The sequence below is a fragment of the Chenopodium album genome, chromosome 20 (genome assembly GCF_948465745.1).
Source record: "Chenopodium album chromosome 20, dcCheAlbu1.1, whole genome shotgun sequence".
Lineage (NCBI taxonomy): Eukaryota > Viridiplantae > Streptophyta > Magnoliopsida > Caryophyllales > Amaranthaceae > Chenopodium > Chenopodium album.
In genome coordinates this window covers 40328651-40347503 of record NC_137853.1, presented here as the reverse complement: position 1 = coordinate 40347503, position 18853 = coordinate 40328651, and the positions used below count along the sequence as shown (strand labels likewise).

The 18853-nt window shown below is 33.9% G+C and overlaps 1 protein-coding gene across 1 annotated transcript; it reads right to left on the bottom strand.

Moving 5' to 3' along the window:
- Nucleotides 1-4585: 4585 nt before the first annotated feature.
- Nucleotides 4586-9030, bottom strand: LOC145599269 (putative disease resistance protein RGA4). The gene is made up of 3 exons (XM_081655669.1): nucleotides 8096-9030; nucleotides 5083-7567; nucleotides 4586-4773 (listed from the first exon to the last, which is right to left on the bottom strand). Exons 1-3 carry the CDS (start codon nucleotides 8745-8747, stop codon nucleotides 4674-4676), a joined length of 3237 nt encoding a protein of 1078 aa, XP_081511795.1. The 5' UTR covers nucleotides 8748-9030; the 3' UTR covers nucleotides 4586-4673.
- Between the last annotated feature and the right edge of the window lie 9823 nt (nucleotides 9031-18853).

Genomic DNA, 18853 nt, shown 5'->3' with positions numbered 1-18853 from the left:
CCTAGTCACTCATGATTTGGTACATGTGGGAATCAAACAATTTGGTTGTTATTAGCAATAAAATATTATAAAAAAATTACAAAATATTTTTTTGTACTAATAAGTTTAACATAATGTCAATATTTTCACATATTTATTTTAATGCCTATTAGGCATTTAAGGTTAATGTATTTGTATTGCTTCAATGTCAAATTAAAACAAAGCAATTCAAGGCTTGTGAAAACTGAAATGCCTGGAAACAATAAGAAAAAGAAAGCTAAAACTAATTTGAATTGCATTGAATACATAGCTGTTAAAATCCACTGTGATTGCTTTAAAAAAAAGTTATTGAGTTTTATACTCGATCATTATATATATGGTTAATTAAACAGAAGTGATACAAATTTTTTTTTTTTTAAGTAAACGATATAACAACATAATATAAAAAAAATCTAGATTTTGATAATGAATTTCATTCATAATTATTGTAACACATGTAATAACCGGTTGTCGTCCAACCCTAAATAAAAACTAGTTTCCTATTTTCTATTTAAATTAATGCAATCAAACAACTTGTTTATTGATAGGGAGGTTTTAGACTCATTGTAAAAATAAGCTATCTATGAACAATGGATTAATGATCGCGTATAAATGTATAATACTCCCTCCATCCTTAAATTACATTCCTGGTTTCTATTTTGGGTATTCCTCTCTTTTTCAGTTGTATATTTAATGTTTTCTCACTCTTATTTTCTCTTTCCATCGTTTTTCTCAAGTTTGCACTTCCCATAACTAACCTAATGAATATGATTGGTTCTTAATTTTCAATAATAAGCATGTTATTGGTCTTTTTTTTTTTTTTTTTTTTTTTTTTTTTTTTTTGCAAAGGATTGATGACATTACATCATTAATCTATCTTTGTTTTATTCAAAGACTTCATTTAATGTTTTGTATTTCCCATTGAAATATTTCATTATTGTTATTTGTCTTATTCTTTCTTCTTAATTCTCGTGTAATTTCACAAACAGGAATGTAATTTAGTGACGGAGGGAGTAATATAATACATTTAAATTACTCCCTCTGTTTTTTTTTTTTTTAATTTGGATCAGTTTAACCGGCACATTTGCCGATACGCAACTTTGACCATTACTATCTTTAATTGTCTACTAGTAAAAATTGTAACAAAATTATATTATGAAACTAAACATTATGACTAATCTAATGATATATATATATTTTTGAAGGAATCTAATGATATATAATATATAATAACATTTATTTATTTTACAAAGAAAAAAAAATTAAATAAATTATGGTATGTGAATAGTACAAAAATCAAAGTGAGGTATTTAGAAAAAAAAACGTAGGGAATAATACGAGGTAACTTAATTACGTAGTATTTATAATCCCGTCCAGACGTACTATCAACACCACATAAAAAAAAAAATGAATTAGCAATTGAACATTTATTCCCGAAATTAAATGTTGGCATTTCGATCACCACGTCCATCCAACAAGCAACAAGTTTAGCATTATCAATCAACAAGTACGTCACAAATCAATGATCTTTACGACAATGTTCCGAGGATTTGTTGCGGTCTTGAAGAATTCTTCTAGTTCATCATCACGTTTAGCATTGATTGTACTATATTTCAAACCTCCATTATTTATGATTGTCACTTTCTCTAAGCAATGCCGCCAACATCTAACTGGAAGAGATTCACAGTAACCACACTTCTCTAGTGCATTATCGTCCTCCTTGTACTCAAACTAGTCACAAATCATTGAAACAATACTATTATCAGATATTTAAGCTAAAACAACAAGATGTAAACAAAGAAATTAAACATACATATTTACTAACTAGCTCATACTCAAACTTTTTAACGCGTAATTTTATTCTTTTTACAATATTAATAGAACGGAGGAAGTATACTTTAGTGTTCATACCTCAAACTTCTTTGATGCATTGAGATCGAAGTCGATAGTAATCGTCTCTGGACCATATGCAGAAAGCCAAAATAGACTATCAATAACTTGATTGATATTGGTGTTCCTCTTATAAAAGTACACAACATAGTTGAGTTTCTGGTCCTTGACAACAAGGGGAGGGTTCAGTAACTTTCTTATATTTGAAGGAACCACAATACCCTGCACAATCGAAAAACAATAACAAGTATTACAAGTACATCAAGCTAAGTCCATCTTTGACCATTAATATTTTTAATTACTCGATCATACAAAATTTCAATATGAGAAGAGGATTTTAAAAAAGATAACTAACCCCGAAAAAATATAGTTTCAATCTTCTCCAGACATTAAAATTGCCCAGAAACTTAACTAGCTTCTCACACTCAAGAGCCTTATCGGTGTAGTTGTACCCTCGCAACCAAAGATTAGACATTGCTGAAGCACGAGTAGCATCATTAAACACAAAAGATGGGGTAGGAAGAGATCGATTGACACACCAACACCAGAACTTTAGGTACAGCAATCTTGGGACATAAACAATCTTGAGTTCCTCTAACCCATTACTAGATAGATAAATAGTATCAAGAGATTTACTTGATATTCTAACACGCTTAAGATTATGACAACTACCCAAGTTGAGTCGCTTTAGCTTGGAGAGATTATCAATACCAATGTGATTCAACCATTCATCCGTTATTCTAGCATTACAGATTATCTTTAAACTCTTTAATCTTTTGCTTACTGCAAGATTGCGAATAATGCAAGATCCAGTTGATTCTATAGTCCGTCCATCAATACTATGTAAGGTGTATATATTCTCAAGTTTAGGGGCATCTATCTGAATCATCTTGAAATAATTACGTCGATCATATATGTATAGAGTGACAAGTCTTTTGAGATTCAAGGCGTTTAGTGTGTCAAATTCACCAATGCAATCGACAATGCTCAATGATTTTATCAGACGACAATGAGCCATGACACTGTCAAGTAGCTGCTGATGGACCAAGTTGACGCGTTTCAAATACAAAATCCTAATGGTAGACCAACTGGTTTCGAGGCAAGAGTTGAGTACACATCCACTTAGCTTCACCATGAGAAACAGGGAATTTCCCCTGCTAATTCTTTCCAAGAAGCCACGGTGGGTGATATGTCGCTGTTTCGAGGAAGCCATAGCCCTTTGTAGCTATCTTGACGATAACCAAGAGCAAAATCAATCTTCTTCACTTGGAATTCGACGACTACCCAAACAAGAAATCGGTTCAATAGCGAAATTGTTGATTCAGGAAGATTATCGCCACCTCTAAAATTCAATCTAGGAATATGAAGTAGGAGGTGGTTGAGCATAATGTTATTATTATGAACGCGGCGTCTTTTAAAGATTTGATGATCAATGAAAGTGAGAATATGTTCATGGGAATTTTTAAGGTCAGGGTGAGTAAGGAGGATGTGTTGGAAGAATGGTTTATCGATGCGTAACCAAGGTAGGGTGAGCCACACATCGGTCCACAAAGTCGATAACACTGAAGTTGCAGCAGCCTCTTTGATAGAGAGGTAGTACAAAATTTGGTGCTTTAGATCTAGTGGTAATTTTGAAATCCGATCTTCATCCTCTCTTCTCAGTTTCTTCTCCATTATCCTACAATTATTAGGGTTTATGTATTACGGAGTATCAATCATGATTTATGAATTAACATAACATCTAATCACATATTGTGAAGTTTTAGATTGCAACCATTATTTATCTAATTACGAGTTAATAAATTGGAAAACTTACCTGCTTAACACCGCCGCTGCCGTATGCTCGATTGCCAACTGCCAAGCCAAAAGATGAACGTCCCTCACCTCTATTTTTTTTTTTTTTTTTTTTTAATAAACTTCTCCTCTACCTTAACTAGAGTGTACCCGTTAATTGAGTGATATAGGTAGTTATGAGTAAAAGTGGTGGTTATTAGTTTTTTTTCCCAAAAAAAAAAAAAAAATAGAAGGGCTAGAATTGCAAAGATGAGAATTTGGAGTGCTGTGAATGAACGTTGAGAAAAAAAAAAACTACAATTATATATAAGATTAGCAGTCATTATGAGTAATTAAAAACAATATATATATTTCTAGCAAGAGTCTGACACATAGGGCCTGTTCACATTTACTTAATTTCAGTTCAGTTCAGTTCAGCTCCAATCAGTTCAGTTCAGTTCCAATCAGTTCAGTTCAGTTCAGCTCTTAATTTCTCTCTCACATAAAATATTCATTTCCGCTCAATTCAGTTCAGTTCAGTTCCAATCAGTTCAGTTCAGTTCAGTTCCAATCAGTTCAGTTCAGTTCAACTCAATTCAGTAAATATGAACAGGCCCATAATAAAACACTTATCGGCTAATAGTCTGACACACAATAAAACACTAAACGAGTAAACCTACCCGTCCGAGTAACCCTGATCACATATGAAACTTTACCTAAATTATTATATACTTTTAGCTCTATATTATATGCAATTAATTATAAGAGTTGAATATACTATATCGTTTTTCATTAAAGAATGAGAACAAGTATAATTTAACAAGAACAAGTATTTCACTTTAACCTCAAAAAACATGAAAATTGAAAAATATCAAAATATATCGATTATGTATGTTGTATAACGTTATATTATATAGCATGAAATAATCTTCATACATAATAATGTACAATTTTCCATGTGTTCCTGCTATTGGAGTACAGTACAAATTTGTCTATATTGAGTTTCTCATATTGTTTTCAGATATTACATTAAATTTACCCTGTACAAATGATCGTTCAACTGATGATGACGCTTGCCTCTCGCTATTCAACCTACATGCGGCCCAAATATACATAATTAGTCTTAAAGGGAAGTTCATTGTAAATTCATAAAAAAAAATACATACTAAAAATTATTTTATACACCTGGGTGTACGGTAAGTCGGTAAGTCCAAGAGTATTTTTTATTTTTTACTCATTTTGATGATTATTGCTCATTATATCATCAAATGAACAAACAAATACCCTTGGATGTATCGTACACCCGGGGTCAAAATATACTCCATACATGTTATCTTAACACACGCACACACAGAAATAAAAAATAAAAATAAAATAAAAAGACAGAGGAAATAAACATACCAGCTAACATCAAGGAGACGTATAACTTTGAACAACTCTCCATTCTTTTTGCTAAACTTTTCCTCTAGCAAAGGACATCCTCTAACTTGAAAATACTTCAAGTTGTTGAGAGATTGCATAACATCTTGTGAAGGAAGACACTTCAACTTCGGCAATGAAACAAGCATCAACCTTTCAAGTGATGTTAGTTTCCCTAGCCAATCCGGTAACGTTTTGAGGCATTCGAACTCGGTTATTTCCAAGGTTTGCAGTGCCTCTAAATGCTGAAGTTGTACAGGAAGTGTTTCCCTACCATCATACAAATAATCTCTACATGCCAACTCCAATATCCGAAGCGATTCGCAAAGGGGACTATCTTTCACCAAGTCTGTAGGTAACAATTCATCAGTGTACAATTTTTTTAAACAGGGGAGACTAGCTAACCCTGCTAGCTCTAATTTGTACTTTCTTCTTCCATGACATGATGTAATGCCTAGTGCTCGAAGCCGGGTTAATGGCGAAAGGTTTGGAAGATTTTCAATGTTACAACCATCTAGCATCAGTACTTCTAGCAGTCTGCAGCATTGGAACCCATGTTTTGGAAATGTAACAGTTATCATGTAACACTGTTTTATTGACAAAAATCTTAGTGACCTAAGATTTTCGACATTGAGATTTCCCTCTGCGTATATAAAATGAGTCAATCTTAGGGAGACGAGGTTGTATAGTGGTGATCCTCCTACGCCTTTCATCTCCATCAACCACCTAGGAAGTCTTGTACCGCCGTAAAATCCAACCTCAAGAGTGGACAGACTCTCATGGGGCTGCAGGGTTTCTAGGATTTCATTATTCATATGGTATGATTGGTCTTGAATTCTAGACCACTTTAGGATCAACCTATCAACATTTAACTTGGTTCCTAAATTAAGAACTCGAGCCTCGTCTAAACAATGGATACATTCTAAACCTTGGATGTTCAATGTACCCTTAAGGTTAACCAATGGACCTAGCTCACTTAATCTACCACCCCAATCTTCTCTTAAATCGATTATCGGTATAGTTTGCAAAGCAGTTAAATGACACAAGCCTAAGGGTATACCAATTTCTTGGTATTTACTAGCACAAATGTGCCTCAAATTTACCAAACTGCTAAATTCCTTGGAAAGAATTGGAAAGTGTTTTCTTCCATATACCTTACCAAGCGATAATACTCTCAATGTTTGCAAATGGTAAATTTTGGTGATCACTTTCGGAAGTATCCCAAACTCATTCCCAGAGATATCTAGGTACCTCAAATGTTTTAAGCAACCAACCGACTCAGGCAACTCCTTTAGTCCTAGATTAGACAAACATAACACTCTTAAGTTCATAGAATGCGCCAAGAATTTTAAACTCATGTACACCCTTAGATAAAATGACCGTGGATTGTAATAGTATGTACGAAATTGCTTACAATATGTAGCCGTGATCTCTCCTTCAAAGAGTGTAGTTGATTGGTGTCGAACCCCACTTGAAGTATCATTGATCTTTATCTTCTCTTCTAGATTCAAAAACTTCAAGTCACTTGAAACAACGCGTGCAAGAGACAATACAAGATCATGTATCTTGAACGTCTCCACATTTCCAAGCTCATCCAATTCGGCTTCTTGAAAAAGAGAACTATTCAACAAAATGTTCAAGTATTTTTCCCCTGTTAACTCCATTTTATCACATGGTTGCAAGAAGCCTTGTGCCATCCACAGTTGAATTAATTTATCCTTTTCAATGACTTCGTCTTCTCCAAAAATGGCACAATACGAAAAACATTTTCTCAAAGCCGTATTTGGCAAGTAAATGAAACTTAATTTTAAGGAAGGCAAAATACCATATTTATCTTCTTTCTCCCATACATCACTTTTCTCAATTTCTTTCCATGCCTTAATACTTTGTTCCCTTAACAAGTCTCCAAGTGCTCTTATGGCCAGAGGAACGCCGCCACATTTCTTTATCATCCTTCTTGCTATCACGTATGCCTCATCACCGGCACCCTTTAGAGTGTCACCACTCATCCTCGCCATGAATAAAGACCAACTATCGTCTTCACTCAACCCTTGTAACTGATAGATATAAGCCTTTTGTATGATGTTTCCACCATGGTTGTCACAACTATATGTGTCCATCTTCGCCACCACATTTTTGCCTCGCGAGGTTACTAGAAGGCTAGTACCTTTGCATCCACCAATTTCTAGCAAAGCACATCTAAATGGTTCCCAATCAAATGTATCCCACACATCATCTAGAACGAGTAAGTACCTCTTCCCATTGAGCTTGTCTCGAAGCTTCTTTACTATGGCTTGACTTTCCGACAAATTTGAAGCCTCTCCGTAAAGAATCTCAACCATTTTCTTCAAAATATCGATTTGATCAAAGCTATGAGAGACCACAAGCCAAATAACATGAGAATTGAAGCATCCCATCACTTCTTGTGCTTTAGTAACTCGTTTGCTCAATGCCGTCTTTCCTAAGCCTATCATGATCATATAAAAGGTGTAAGTGTTCAAGTAGTTATTTTTCTTACCAAACGTTGAAAATATAGAAACACTAGCTTCTGTGAAAGATTATCATCTTCAATTTTAAGCATTTTTACTTATTTTTTATTCACAACAAAATGATTAGAATGATTTATTTATGTGTCAATAAAAGTATAAAACCCCTATTTATAGCTACTAACATATAATAAGAAATAACCAAAATTATCGTTTCCAAATTTATTTAAGTACATTTAATTTGTTAAAAGACATTCACTGTCTTGGATTAATCACTCTGTTCTATCTTGCTTGTTTGACCGATGCTAGGACCGATTAAGATCATGTCAAAAATTCAGCATTTGATCCTAAGTCCTAACAAGTTCTAAGGAAAAACTGTAATATTTAACATGGTAAGGCAATATTTAGAACATAAAGAAACAAAGTGATCAAATGTTCTGTTTTAAATCAAAGAAAACAGAACATTTGATCACTTTGTATAAATCTTAGCTTGGAGATAATAAACTTACCAGCCAAGCCCACAATTCCAACAACATTTAAATCTGTCGCGGTGTTTCTAGGGTCACATAACAGCTTAACAAGCCGTGTTATGTCCTCGTCTCTTCCTACAAGAAACCGATCATCCACCCACTGTCGCCGGTTTTGTTGTGTCCTGTTTTCAACCTCATCACCCTGACTTCTTGACGTGCTATTATTACCACTAGCTACTTTTATTGGTTTAAGGCCAATAACCTTAGCATCACTATATATTTTACCTATCAATTTCCTCAACTTCCTCACCCTACGTGCCATATGATAGCGCGAAATTGTAGAAGTAACTCCATCTTTGAGCTTGTCTCTAGCCTTTCTAGTCCAGTCTCTACGCTTCAAAGCATCATACGAACACTCATCGAGTAAATCGTCTGCTTCGTAGGCTGCATCGTCTACTTTGTTGAGCCAATCATGTACTAGGGTATTGTTGTTGTAGGTTTGAAAGGAAGCATTAGCACCCTCTAATAATAAACTTAGGGTAGTGAACTGACTTTGTAGCTCCTTTAACTCTTTCGTGTAATCCAATCCTAGCTTGATTTCGTCGGCGATACGTGACAGTAGTAGTGCAAGCATTCCATGAGTTTCTGATGCTATTAGTCCACCTACTGCATTTTCCATAATTCCACTCATTTTGCTCCTTCAACAACTCTTCCAAGTTCATTTGTGATCGATCGATCACCTAGCAGTCGGTTTTCGCAGTCGCTAATCACGGGTTCTTGTAATGGTTAATTAGTGATTTAAATTGTCGCATCAAAGGGGAAGATTAAGGATTTAAGTTGTGGTGAGAAATTGAAAATGGTGTGAAGGGAACAAGCTAAGGGAGGCAAATAACTAGTGAGGGAGACTTTTGGAGTCATAGTGTGTTGAATAATATTATTTGAATATTGTGATTTGTGAATAATTGATCATTAGTGCTAGAAATCAAAGTTGGGAAGTTGAAAATCATAGTGTGTTGAATAATACTTCGTATTATTTAAATTGTCAATTGTTGACTTTATGGCTTACTTTATTTAATGGTTAGTTTGATTTTACACGTCTATTCCGAGCTAAGTGGTCAATTACATATCACTAATCAAATAACTCATACGTAGTACTCCCTCCGTCCCCTTTTGATAGTCCCTTATGGGCATAAATCACTGGAATTAAGAAACTTAAATAAAAGTAGTAAAATGTAATATCTAATGGGGAGTTTTTCCCAGAGATTTTAGAGAGCCACGTAGGATCTAATTTTCTCAGCGCGCCATGTAGAATTATAAATCTTAGTAGTAGCCAATTAAATAAGAGATTATTAATTTCTTTTAGAATTAAATAATTCAAATGTCACGCAAGCAAAATTGACAAATGAGAATTTTAAGTTTAAATTAATTAAATATTAAATATTATCTTTTGATATTAGGATTTTATCTAAATGTATAACCAATTTTAGCACATAAATTAAAAAAATATATATTTTAAAAAAATTCAAACAAACCGTGCATTGTACGGATTCATCGAGTTTTAATCAAAAGAGGAACAATAAAACTTGTTGAACAAGGTGAAAAAAAATTGGAGGGTTCATAACCATACATGATTTATTTATATCTTGACATGGGCCTCAGCTTTATTAATGTCTTAAGAAAAATGTTCATAACCAATTAACCATACATATATTATGAGAAATTGTTGTTAGTTCTACATTGATTGTAGTGGTTGTATGGTATCAAGTACTACATTTTTTTTTTTTTAATTCTACTTCCTATCTTAAAAGCTTCTAATAATAAGAAAATAAGAAATGCTTCATTTTTTTTTTTTTTTTGGGGGGGGGGGGGGGGGGGGGGGCGGTTGCATGCTTATAAATAAAATTGGAAGTTGTTTATTCTAGTAATAATAAAATTAATGTATGTGACAATTATGTTACCATGTTTTAAAAATATATACTGTATAAGAATTATGTAACTCGATAGGTAAGTACTCTTTCTGTCCCAAAATAACTGACACAGTCAAATTTTGCACACATGCTGATGCACTCTTATGACCTCATATAAAATATTTCATGATAAAATAAATATGCTTTTATTATGTTAGTAAATAAATATAGTCAAAGTTAATATATAAATAGTGAAAAAAGTTCAACGTGTCCGTTATTGTGTGACGGAGGGAGTACATAGTAGTGTGCTTTTATAAGCTTTAATTTAAATTGTATTATTAGATTTAGGTTAAAAGGAAAAAAAAGGTTACAAGCTCACAGGAGAACGAAGCTAGGTGGCTCGATATCACACCCATTATATTGACCTTATTAATACTGTTGATGTTAGTGTTGCATATACATTAATTATAATGGTTGAATGTTAAATCAACTTTTGTTTTGGAGTGCAATGTTACATCAAATACCTACGTGAAAGCTAAACTTTTTCCCCATTCTACAAAGTGTGAAAGCAAAGGCTAACGACTATTATTTCTGAATTAAAGAGTATTCATGCAAACAGCAAACCTAACAATGCAATTGATCATGTCTATTATACTTTATAGTTTATACATTTATTCAAGTGTACCTAGATATAGGTGCATATGTATTTTCTTAAATATAACTAAATTATTCTAAAAAGGATTAATCCTAACATCAATTGCAACTTTTGCAAGTAGAATTAAATTTGATAAACATCAATCAATATATTATTCTCTTTACATGAATACGAGATAAATACAAAGGTTGTTATATACATCAATCGTAATGTTTTCTTAAGAGTGATAAGACTGTAAAAGCAACAATCTAATATACATATATAAAGGGGAGTTTTTTTTCAAGATTTTAGAGCGCTATGTAGGATTTTTATTTTTAAAAAATTATTAGAACGCCACATAGGATTAATATTTTTAAAACGCTACAATAGGATTATGCCACCTAATATAAGATTAGTTAACGTGCCACGTATGATTATAAATTATAGTTTATCCAATAAATAATTCAAGTGCCACATAAGCATAATTGACCAATGAGATTTTAATGGTTACATTAATTAAATATGAAATACTATCTTTTGAGATTAGGAATTTTATCTAATATTTTAAAACAAATACGGAGAAAAAAAGATATATTACGTACAACTAATAAAATAACAAATGTAATCATATATGAAAAATATTTTTTTAAAAAAAAAAATAGATCGACCCGTGCATCGCACGGGCTTCATCTAGTTACATTGGAAAGATAAATTTACATTGGGTATATAAAATAGTAGAGAGAGAAAGTAATAAAAGTACATTGAAAAACAAAATTTTTATAGAAAAGATAAATTTGCACAAATATTGTTTTAATTAGAGAGGATTTTGATAAAAAAATTGATATTAATGGTACTTGAAAAAAGCAAATGGAACTATCATTTTGGAATTAAAAATAGGCCATAAGGGACTATCATTTGGGGACGGAGGGAGTATAATATAAGGATTCTGCTAACGAGCGCCTTTAATAGTCCAAACTGTTTGCTAAAAATTTAAAGTATATGAACACTGTATTAATTTTAAAATACATGACGAAATTACGTATCAATCTCTATAATTAATGATTTTTTTTTATTTAATATATATTTACATTAAGATCTCTTATCTAAAACCACAAAGCATTTGTTAGCTTTTTCCATAATATAAAATTAATTGTATACACAATGTACAATTGGTTATTATTTATAAATTGCCACGGGGTTGAAACATGTTGATTTGCAATGAATTAAAAATTGGTTTTTATATTATATAAAAAGAATCGATATTTGCACACTTTTTAACTACAAACTCCTAAAAATAAAATGGTAAGTGGTCACAGTCTAGTTGGTTAAAATCTTAAAAGATAAGAGTAGTAGTATTCCGTATTGAAGACCTATGAACAAATTTCATGTATTGTAAGAGATTGTTATATGCACACCCGGTTAGGGGTGTTCATTCGGTTTTCGGTTTGGATTTAGCCCAAATCCAATCCGATCCGAAATAAATTTTGGTTTTTTATTTTCAAATCCAATCCGATCCGAATTACTTACCAAATTCGATCCGAACCAATCCGAAAATCCGAATTAAAATACATTGCTAAACTTTTTGGGTATAACGCAATTATAAAAATAAAATTGCAATAATAAAATTCAATTCTTGAAAGTATAGTAGTACATGATTTATACAAGTATTGAAAACATAGGCTTACATTATTAATATTATTATAATCATAAATATAATTTAACATGATTAATATTAACGATAATTTTTTGAAAAATATAGCTCATAATTCGGTTATTTCGGTTTTTTGGATCCGAACAAGGTCAATCCGATCCGAAAATCCGAATTATCAAAAAAATTCAATCCGATCCGATTTAAAGTTTTGATCCGATCCGAATTGATAATTCGGTTTGGATTGGATTGGATTTCGGTTTTTATCCGAATAATGGACACCCCTACACCCGGTGCATGGTGCACCCATCGGTATTTTATTTTCGTTAGCACCCTATAAGAGTTGGGCGTCTTCAAATCATACCAACCCAATGGCAAATTATAACATGCACCATGGTGCATGTTAAACTGTGTGCACCACCAGTAATAAGATGCCACGTTTTTTACAATTTATCATCACTGCCAACATTATTATATATCGGTATTTTCTCTCTCCTCTCTTCTCCTCCCTCACACTTTTTTTAATTTCTGATTTCTCTCTCCTCTATCTTCTCTCTCCTCTATTTTTCTCTCTCTTAAATTCATTCATTCATCACCATAGATCGAGATCCTTCATCTTTTCCTCTTACAATTCATAATTTCTAATTAATTTCTCTCACCTCTATTTTTCTTTTTCTTAAATTCATTCATTATTGTTGTTGATTTAATTTCTTCATCACCATTGTTGATCACCATAATTTCAAAATTCGTTTTCTTCAACCTTCAATTTGAAGCTTTGTTAATGGAGTTTTTGCAGAGAAGTGAAGTTTAAAATGGCGGATTTGACGAGGAGAAGGTGTTTAAGACGACGGAGTAGATTATTTTCCAATGAAATTCCATTGTCTAAATCACTATGGCTAGGTTTGAATTTCGAAATATGTAGTAATTCAAATGCCATGCAAGCAAAATTGACGAATGAGAATTTTAAGTTTAAATTAATTAAATATTAAATATTATCTTTTGATATTAGGATTTTATCTAAATGTATAACCAATTTTAGCACATAAATTAAAAAAATATGTATTTAAAAAAAATTCAAACAAACCGTGCATTGTACGGGATTCATCTAGTTTTAATCAAAAGAGGAACAATAAAACTTGTTGAACAAGGTGAAAAAAAATTGGAGGGTTCATAACCATACATGATTTATTTATATCTTGACATGGGCCTCAGCTTTATTAATGTCTTAAGAAAAATGTTCATAACCAATTAACCATACATATATTATGAGAAATTGTTGTTAGTTCTACATTGATTGTAGTGGTTGTATGGTATCAAGTACTACATTTTTTTTTAATTCTACTTCCTACCTTAAAAGCTTAGTGCTGCTGTATTAGTGTCCTGATGATGGGTTTGTTAGGAGAGTAATTGCATTAATGTAGTCAATGAGGTTCTTTCAGAGAAGGAAAAAAAAAATTGGTCAATGAGGTTGTGTGCTTGTGTGGGTGTGGTCTTCCATATTTTAAGGCTTGTTAGAGTTTTGCCTTCTTTGACTGCCTATAGGTTTTGACTTTGTGTCTCCTTTTGCTTACTAGCAAGGTATTAATTTATTATTACATTATTAGTGTGTGCTTGTGTTGGATGTGCATATAAAGAGCTCACACTCTTTGCGGTCTGTCTATCATTTGCATTCTTGCATCTAAATTTATTTTTCTTGTTTGTGTTCTGAAAGCCTTCGACATCCTGATAGATTTTAGACAAAGGAAGCTCAGGTAACTTGGCTTTCATTAGCTCAACATTGTTACATAGGTATTTTAAAATTAATTGCATTGTTTGGTTGATGCAAAAACTGCCAGAAATTTAACGGGCCTGGACTCTGATTAGCCATGACAAATGACAATTCCATACATTACTGGACTGTGACAAGGACAAATCAGCAATGTGATTATAATTTTCGTGTTGGTGTTGGTTTTGCTGTGCTGTGTGTTCTATTTATGGAGTATGCTTTATGTGCTAAATCATTCTGTGCTTTTGGATCAGCAATTTGATTATGATTTGTAGATTGATTGGTGTTTTTTCTATGTTGTGTGTTCTGTCTATGGAGTGTAGTTCATGTGCTGGATCATGCTTTGCTTTTTAAATTTAGTCACAATTTAAGTAATTTTTGTTTGCTTGATTTTTTCTATGCTGTGTGTTCTGTCTATGGAGTGTAGTTCATGTACTGGATCATGCTTTGCTTTTTAGATTTAGTTACAAGTTAAATAATTTTAGTTTGCTTGATTTTTCATATGCTGTGTGTTCTGTCTATGGAGTTTTTCAGTGAGTTACAAGTTAGGTGGTTTCTGTTCAGAAAATTCCATCGTTATAGCATAATATTCTATTCAGTGAGTTGTTCGATAGGTTTGGCTTATAGTTGTCGTGTAATGTGGTTGTTGCTTATAGGTTTTCGAATGCTGCTTTTATGTCATGTATTGTTAGCAGAAGGGTGTCTTTTATTAGATTGTATTTTTTTAGGGGGGGGGGGAGGGGGGAGGGAGGCTGTTCTGTTTAGAGTGCAGAGCAGTGGTGAATTGTTACTTACAGGCATTTTAGTCTCTTTTGTGGAGTTTTAGCTGTTGAGTCTTTAAAGTGAGCTGATGAATGATCTTAGGTAGTCATGGTTGTGTGGAGGAAACATGATTGTGGTTGTTTTTTTTTTTTTACTCTAGAGCCATTGATTTGTGGGAAGAGCATGTGCTTATTTATGTAGTTTCCTAGCTAGCTCTGATCATGAAAGGTGTTCCTTGTGTTTGTTTTTTGTTACTATCTTTTTATTATTTTTCCCTGGCTCTTTATAAGGACCTACTATGCTGTTGGGGATTTATTTGATGCAATGGTCTTTTTAATTCCAGCATGAGGGTTGTAGTGTATGTCTAGGGCTGCCTGCACTAAAGTAGTCTGTAATAAGAATTGCAGGTTTATCGATGGACTGATTGCATTATAATTGTTTACAGGTCATGGATTTACCACCCACGCAAGTGCTAATGCCTTTCCGACCTCTCCTGAAGCAGATTACCAGTTACTTGAGTTTCCCTGATCCAGATTACCAGTTTGTAGATGAACCAGGTAGCATTGCTTGTGTGGTGATAAAGACAGACTGTGGTCCTATTGCTTCTGTTTACATAGGTGGCTATACTGAGAGTGTAGAAGAGTCCTGTGAGGTAGCTGCTAGAAAGGCTGTCTATGATCTGATGAAGAAATATGACATAGTCGTCGAGGATGTGACCTATTTAAGGAAGCAGATGTATGACCGTTGTGGTCAGTTGTTTTGGTTTAAAAAAGAGGAGCTGGAGCGCATTGAAAGGGAGGAACCTAAGATCTGTATGCATGAGGAAGTTAGTTATGAACTTGAAAACAACCATAAGAAGATTGTAGTGGACTTTGTCGTTATTCTAAGGGTTATCTTTAGAGCTGTCGATATAAAATGCACTCCAATCGAAACCATTGAACATTCTCCTGATCAGTTCACTTCATGGTTTACTATCATGCCTCACAAAGAAGGAGTAGGCTTCCGCTGTCTGTTTAGTGATTACTGTCCAACTGCAGCTGCAGCAAAGCAGAGCTTAGCTAGGAAGGTTGTGGACTATCTTTCTGATGTCTTTAATCTTGTAATAGCTGATGCTAATTACAAGGTCACAACAGCTAGATTTGATGCCATTTTGTGTACTTTAGAGAGGGAGAGCTATGTTGGGGTTAAGAAACGTGTTTTAGGCATTAAAGAACAGCTAGAGCCTTCCACAGTTCTGATTGAGCAAGATTGCCTTACTCCTCTTGGGAAGGAGTTTCAGGTTCCCATGTCTATTCCACCTCTCTTGCCTCCTAAAAAACGCCTGCTGCGACACATCTATGCAGAGACAACTCCTGTTCTTGATTCTGATTGTGAGATGGTCTCGATGTTTCCATTACCAGAACATTTTGATTGTTGTCTTAAGCGTGGAAAGTTTGCTAGAGGTTAGGAACTTTAGGTGTCTATGCTAGAACCAGCACTTTTGCACATGTATTGCTTGGTTCTTTTTGCTTATTTATTAGGCTGGGTTGTTGGTGTGCTATGTTAGGACTATTTCACATGCTTTTGTATGGTGTTAGGGCTATGTTAGATGGCATTATGTAGAGCTTCTTTTGTTAGAAACTTTGCTAAAGCTATGTAGGGCTTCTTTTGTTAAGGGCTCCTGTCAAGCCAGGCTTATGTATTATCTTTGCTGAAACAATGTAATGGATTTTTCAATCCTTTATCATATCTATATATAAAGTCTGTTGTGGTGCATTGTCTGCTGTATGGAATACACAGTTCTTTTATATTGCTATTTTTTGATTATTTGCTGCTATTATTTGCTTATTCAGTCATTGAACTTTTTATATGATATCAGTAAACTATTTGTTCAGTGCATGCTGCATTGTAGAGTCTGGACCGATCTATTGCAGCTGATCAGCTGTTGAAATCACAGTTAGTTGCTTGTGCAGACACAACATTAGCTGTGGCTTGGTGCTCGATACAAAGTTATCCGAATATGAGTATGTTCTGGACCATGTTGTCTATGCTTTGTAACTAATTAGGGTTGTTAGGCTAATTCTACCAAACATTTCTTTTACTAAACATGTTGTAGACCGTCTATTACGAGAATTATCATCTTCAAATGGATATCGCACTAAACGCCTTAAGAGTTTAGAGTCTGGATCTCAAGATGAACTACAGAGGTATGATACAGAAAAATGATTGGTGATAGAAGCATGTGTACATGGAGATACTTCTTTTAAATTGAGAATAGTTAGAATTATTAGTAGTTGCTTTTCATCTTTGTAGGAGAAAATATACCCGGTGATGGCAGAATGTTGTGTTCCTTTTTCTTTTTTAGGGCACAGGCTGGACCTTCCATAAAACGTCCAAAGATACCAAAGACCAGGCATCCAGTTACAAGTAATTGAATTTATGTTTTCTTACATCATTTCACTCTAGTTTTGCGTGTTGATTTCTATGTGTATACATGAGTGATTTATGCATCTTTTATTGTGATTAGAGGTCCCTGATGCATCAATTGGTAAGAAGTTACCTACAGAACCATATCAGCTTCCTTGTCCTACTGAGTGTGCTACCTGTAGGGCACGCAAATTTGCCTTTAAAACACCTCATTTCTGCTGTTCTGGTGGTGAGGTTAAGATCGCTGCAAATGATTACCCTGCAGAGCTTGTGAGGCTTCTCACTTCTATGGATGAGGACGCAGAACATTTTAGACAGTACATACGATTGTATAACAATTTGTTTGCATTTACATCGTTAGGTGGAAAATATGATGCTAAGACTAAAAAAGGGATCTATGTCTTTAAGCTACATGGTCAGATATACCATTACATTCCTTACTTACTTCCAGGAAAGGAAGGACCTAAATATATGCAGCTCTATTTCTATGATGGACAGCTTGAAGCTCAGAAACGACTAGGCTGTTTTCCAGAACTAAGGGAGGATGTGTTAGGTATTCTAATGAAAGTTACTGAGGTAAATCCTTATGCCAGGTTCTTTCGTTCACTGAGAGAAATCCAAATTAATGAGTGTACGCAGATTTTGATAAACAAAACAACTGTGCCAGATCAGCGTGTTTACAATGCCCCTTCCACTGATGAAGTTGCTGTCATATGGCCAGAAAATACATCTTCCAGCGAGGCAGAAAGCCCTCATATTTTGGTTACAACAAGAAGGGATGGATTCCAGGAAAATTTGGCTGAAAATGATTCAGCTGAAGATCATTCATCTCACAGTGAGTCATCTAAGGGAGATTTATCTGAAAAAAAGTCATGTCATAGGATAATGCACTATTATGGTTGTTACGATCCTTTGCAATACCCGCTTCTTTTTCCATTTGGTGATTGTGGATGGACTCAGGGCTTAAAAAAAATGTCACATGGTGGAATTCAGCAGCTGCAGTCACAACCAGATCCTGTTTCTTCATGTGTTGTTCATACAGCAGAAGACTTGCTCGAGGAGGAAGCAAGACGTATGTATATCTTACTACCTCCATTGTTCAAGCAAGTCAAAGGGATAAAAAATCCTTAAGAAATAGAAAAAAAAACATGGACATAATACAATTTTAGAGATGTATATCTAAATCTCCTTGTAGTCATTATTTTCCATTGCAACTATGTTTTTAACAGGGAAAACTTACCTTTCTTTGTAGGTGCAAATGGGGGTTCTTCAAAGACAGACAGAAACATTTCAGCAAGGGAATACTATGCATATAAGCTTCAATGCAGGCCCAATAATCTGCTGCTAAGAGCAGGTAGATGCTTTCAGCAATATATAGTGGATATGTATGTCAAAGTAGAGAATACACGGTTGGATTTCTTTCGTAAAAATCAGCAAGCTATAAGAGCAGATCTCTATCAAGGAATCCTAGACATTATTGACTGTGGGGAGAACTATGCAGCAAATGTTGGTCGTAGAGTGATCTTACCTCCAACATTTATTGGTGGTCCTCGCGATCTTAAGAAGAGATACTTAAATGCAATGGCATTAGTTCAACGGTTTGGTAAGCCGGATCTATTTATTACAATGACCTGTAATGCTAATTGGTCTGAAATTAAAAAGGAGCTTGTTGTTG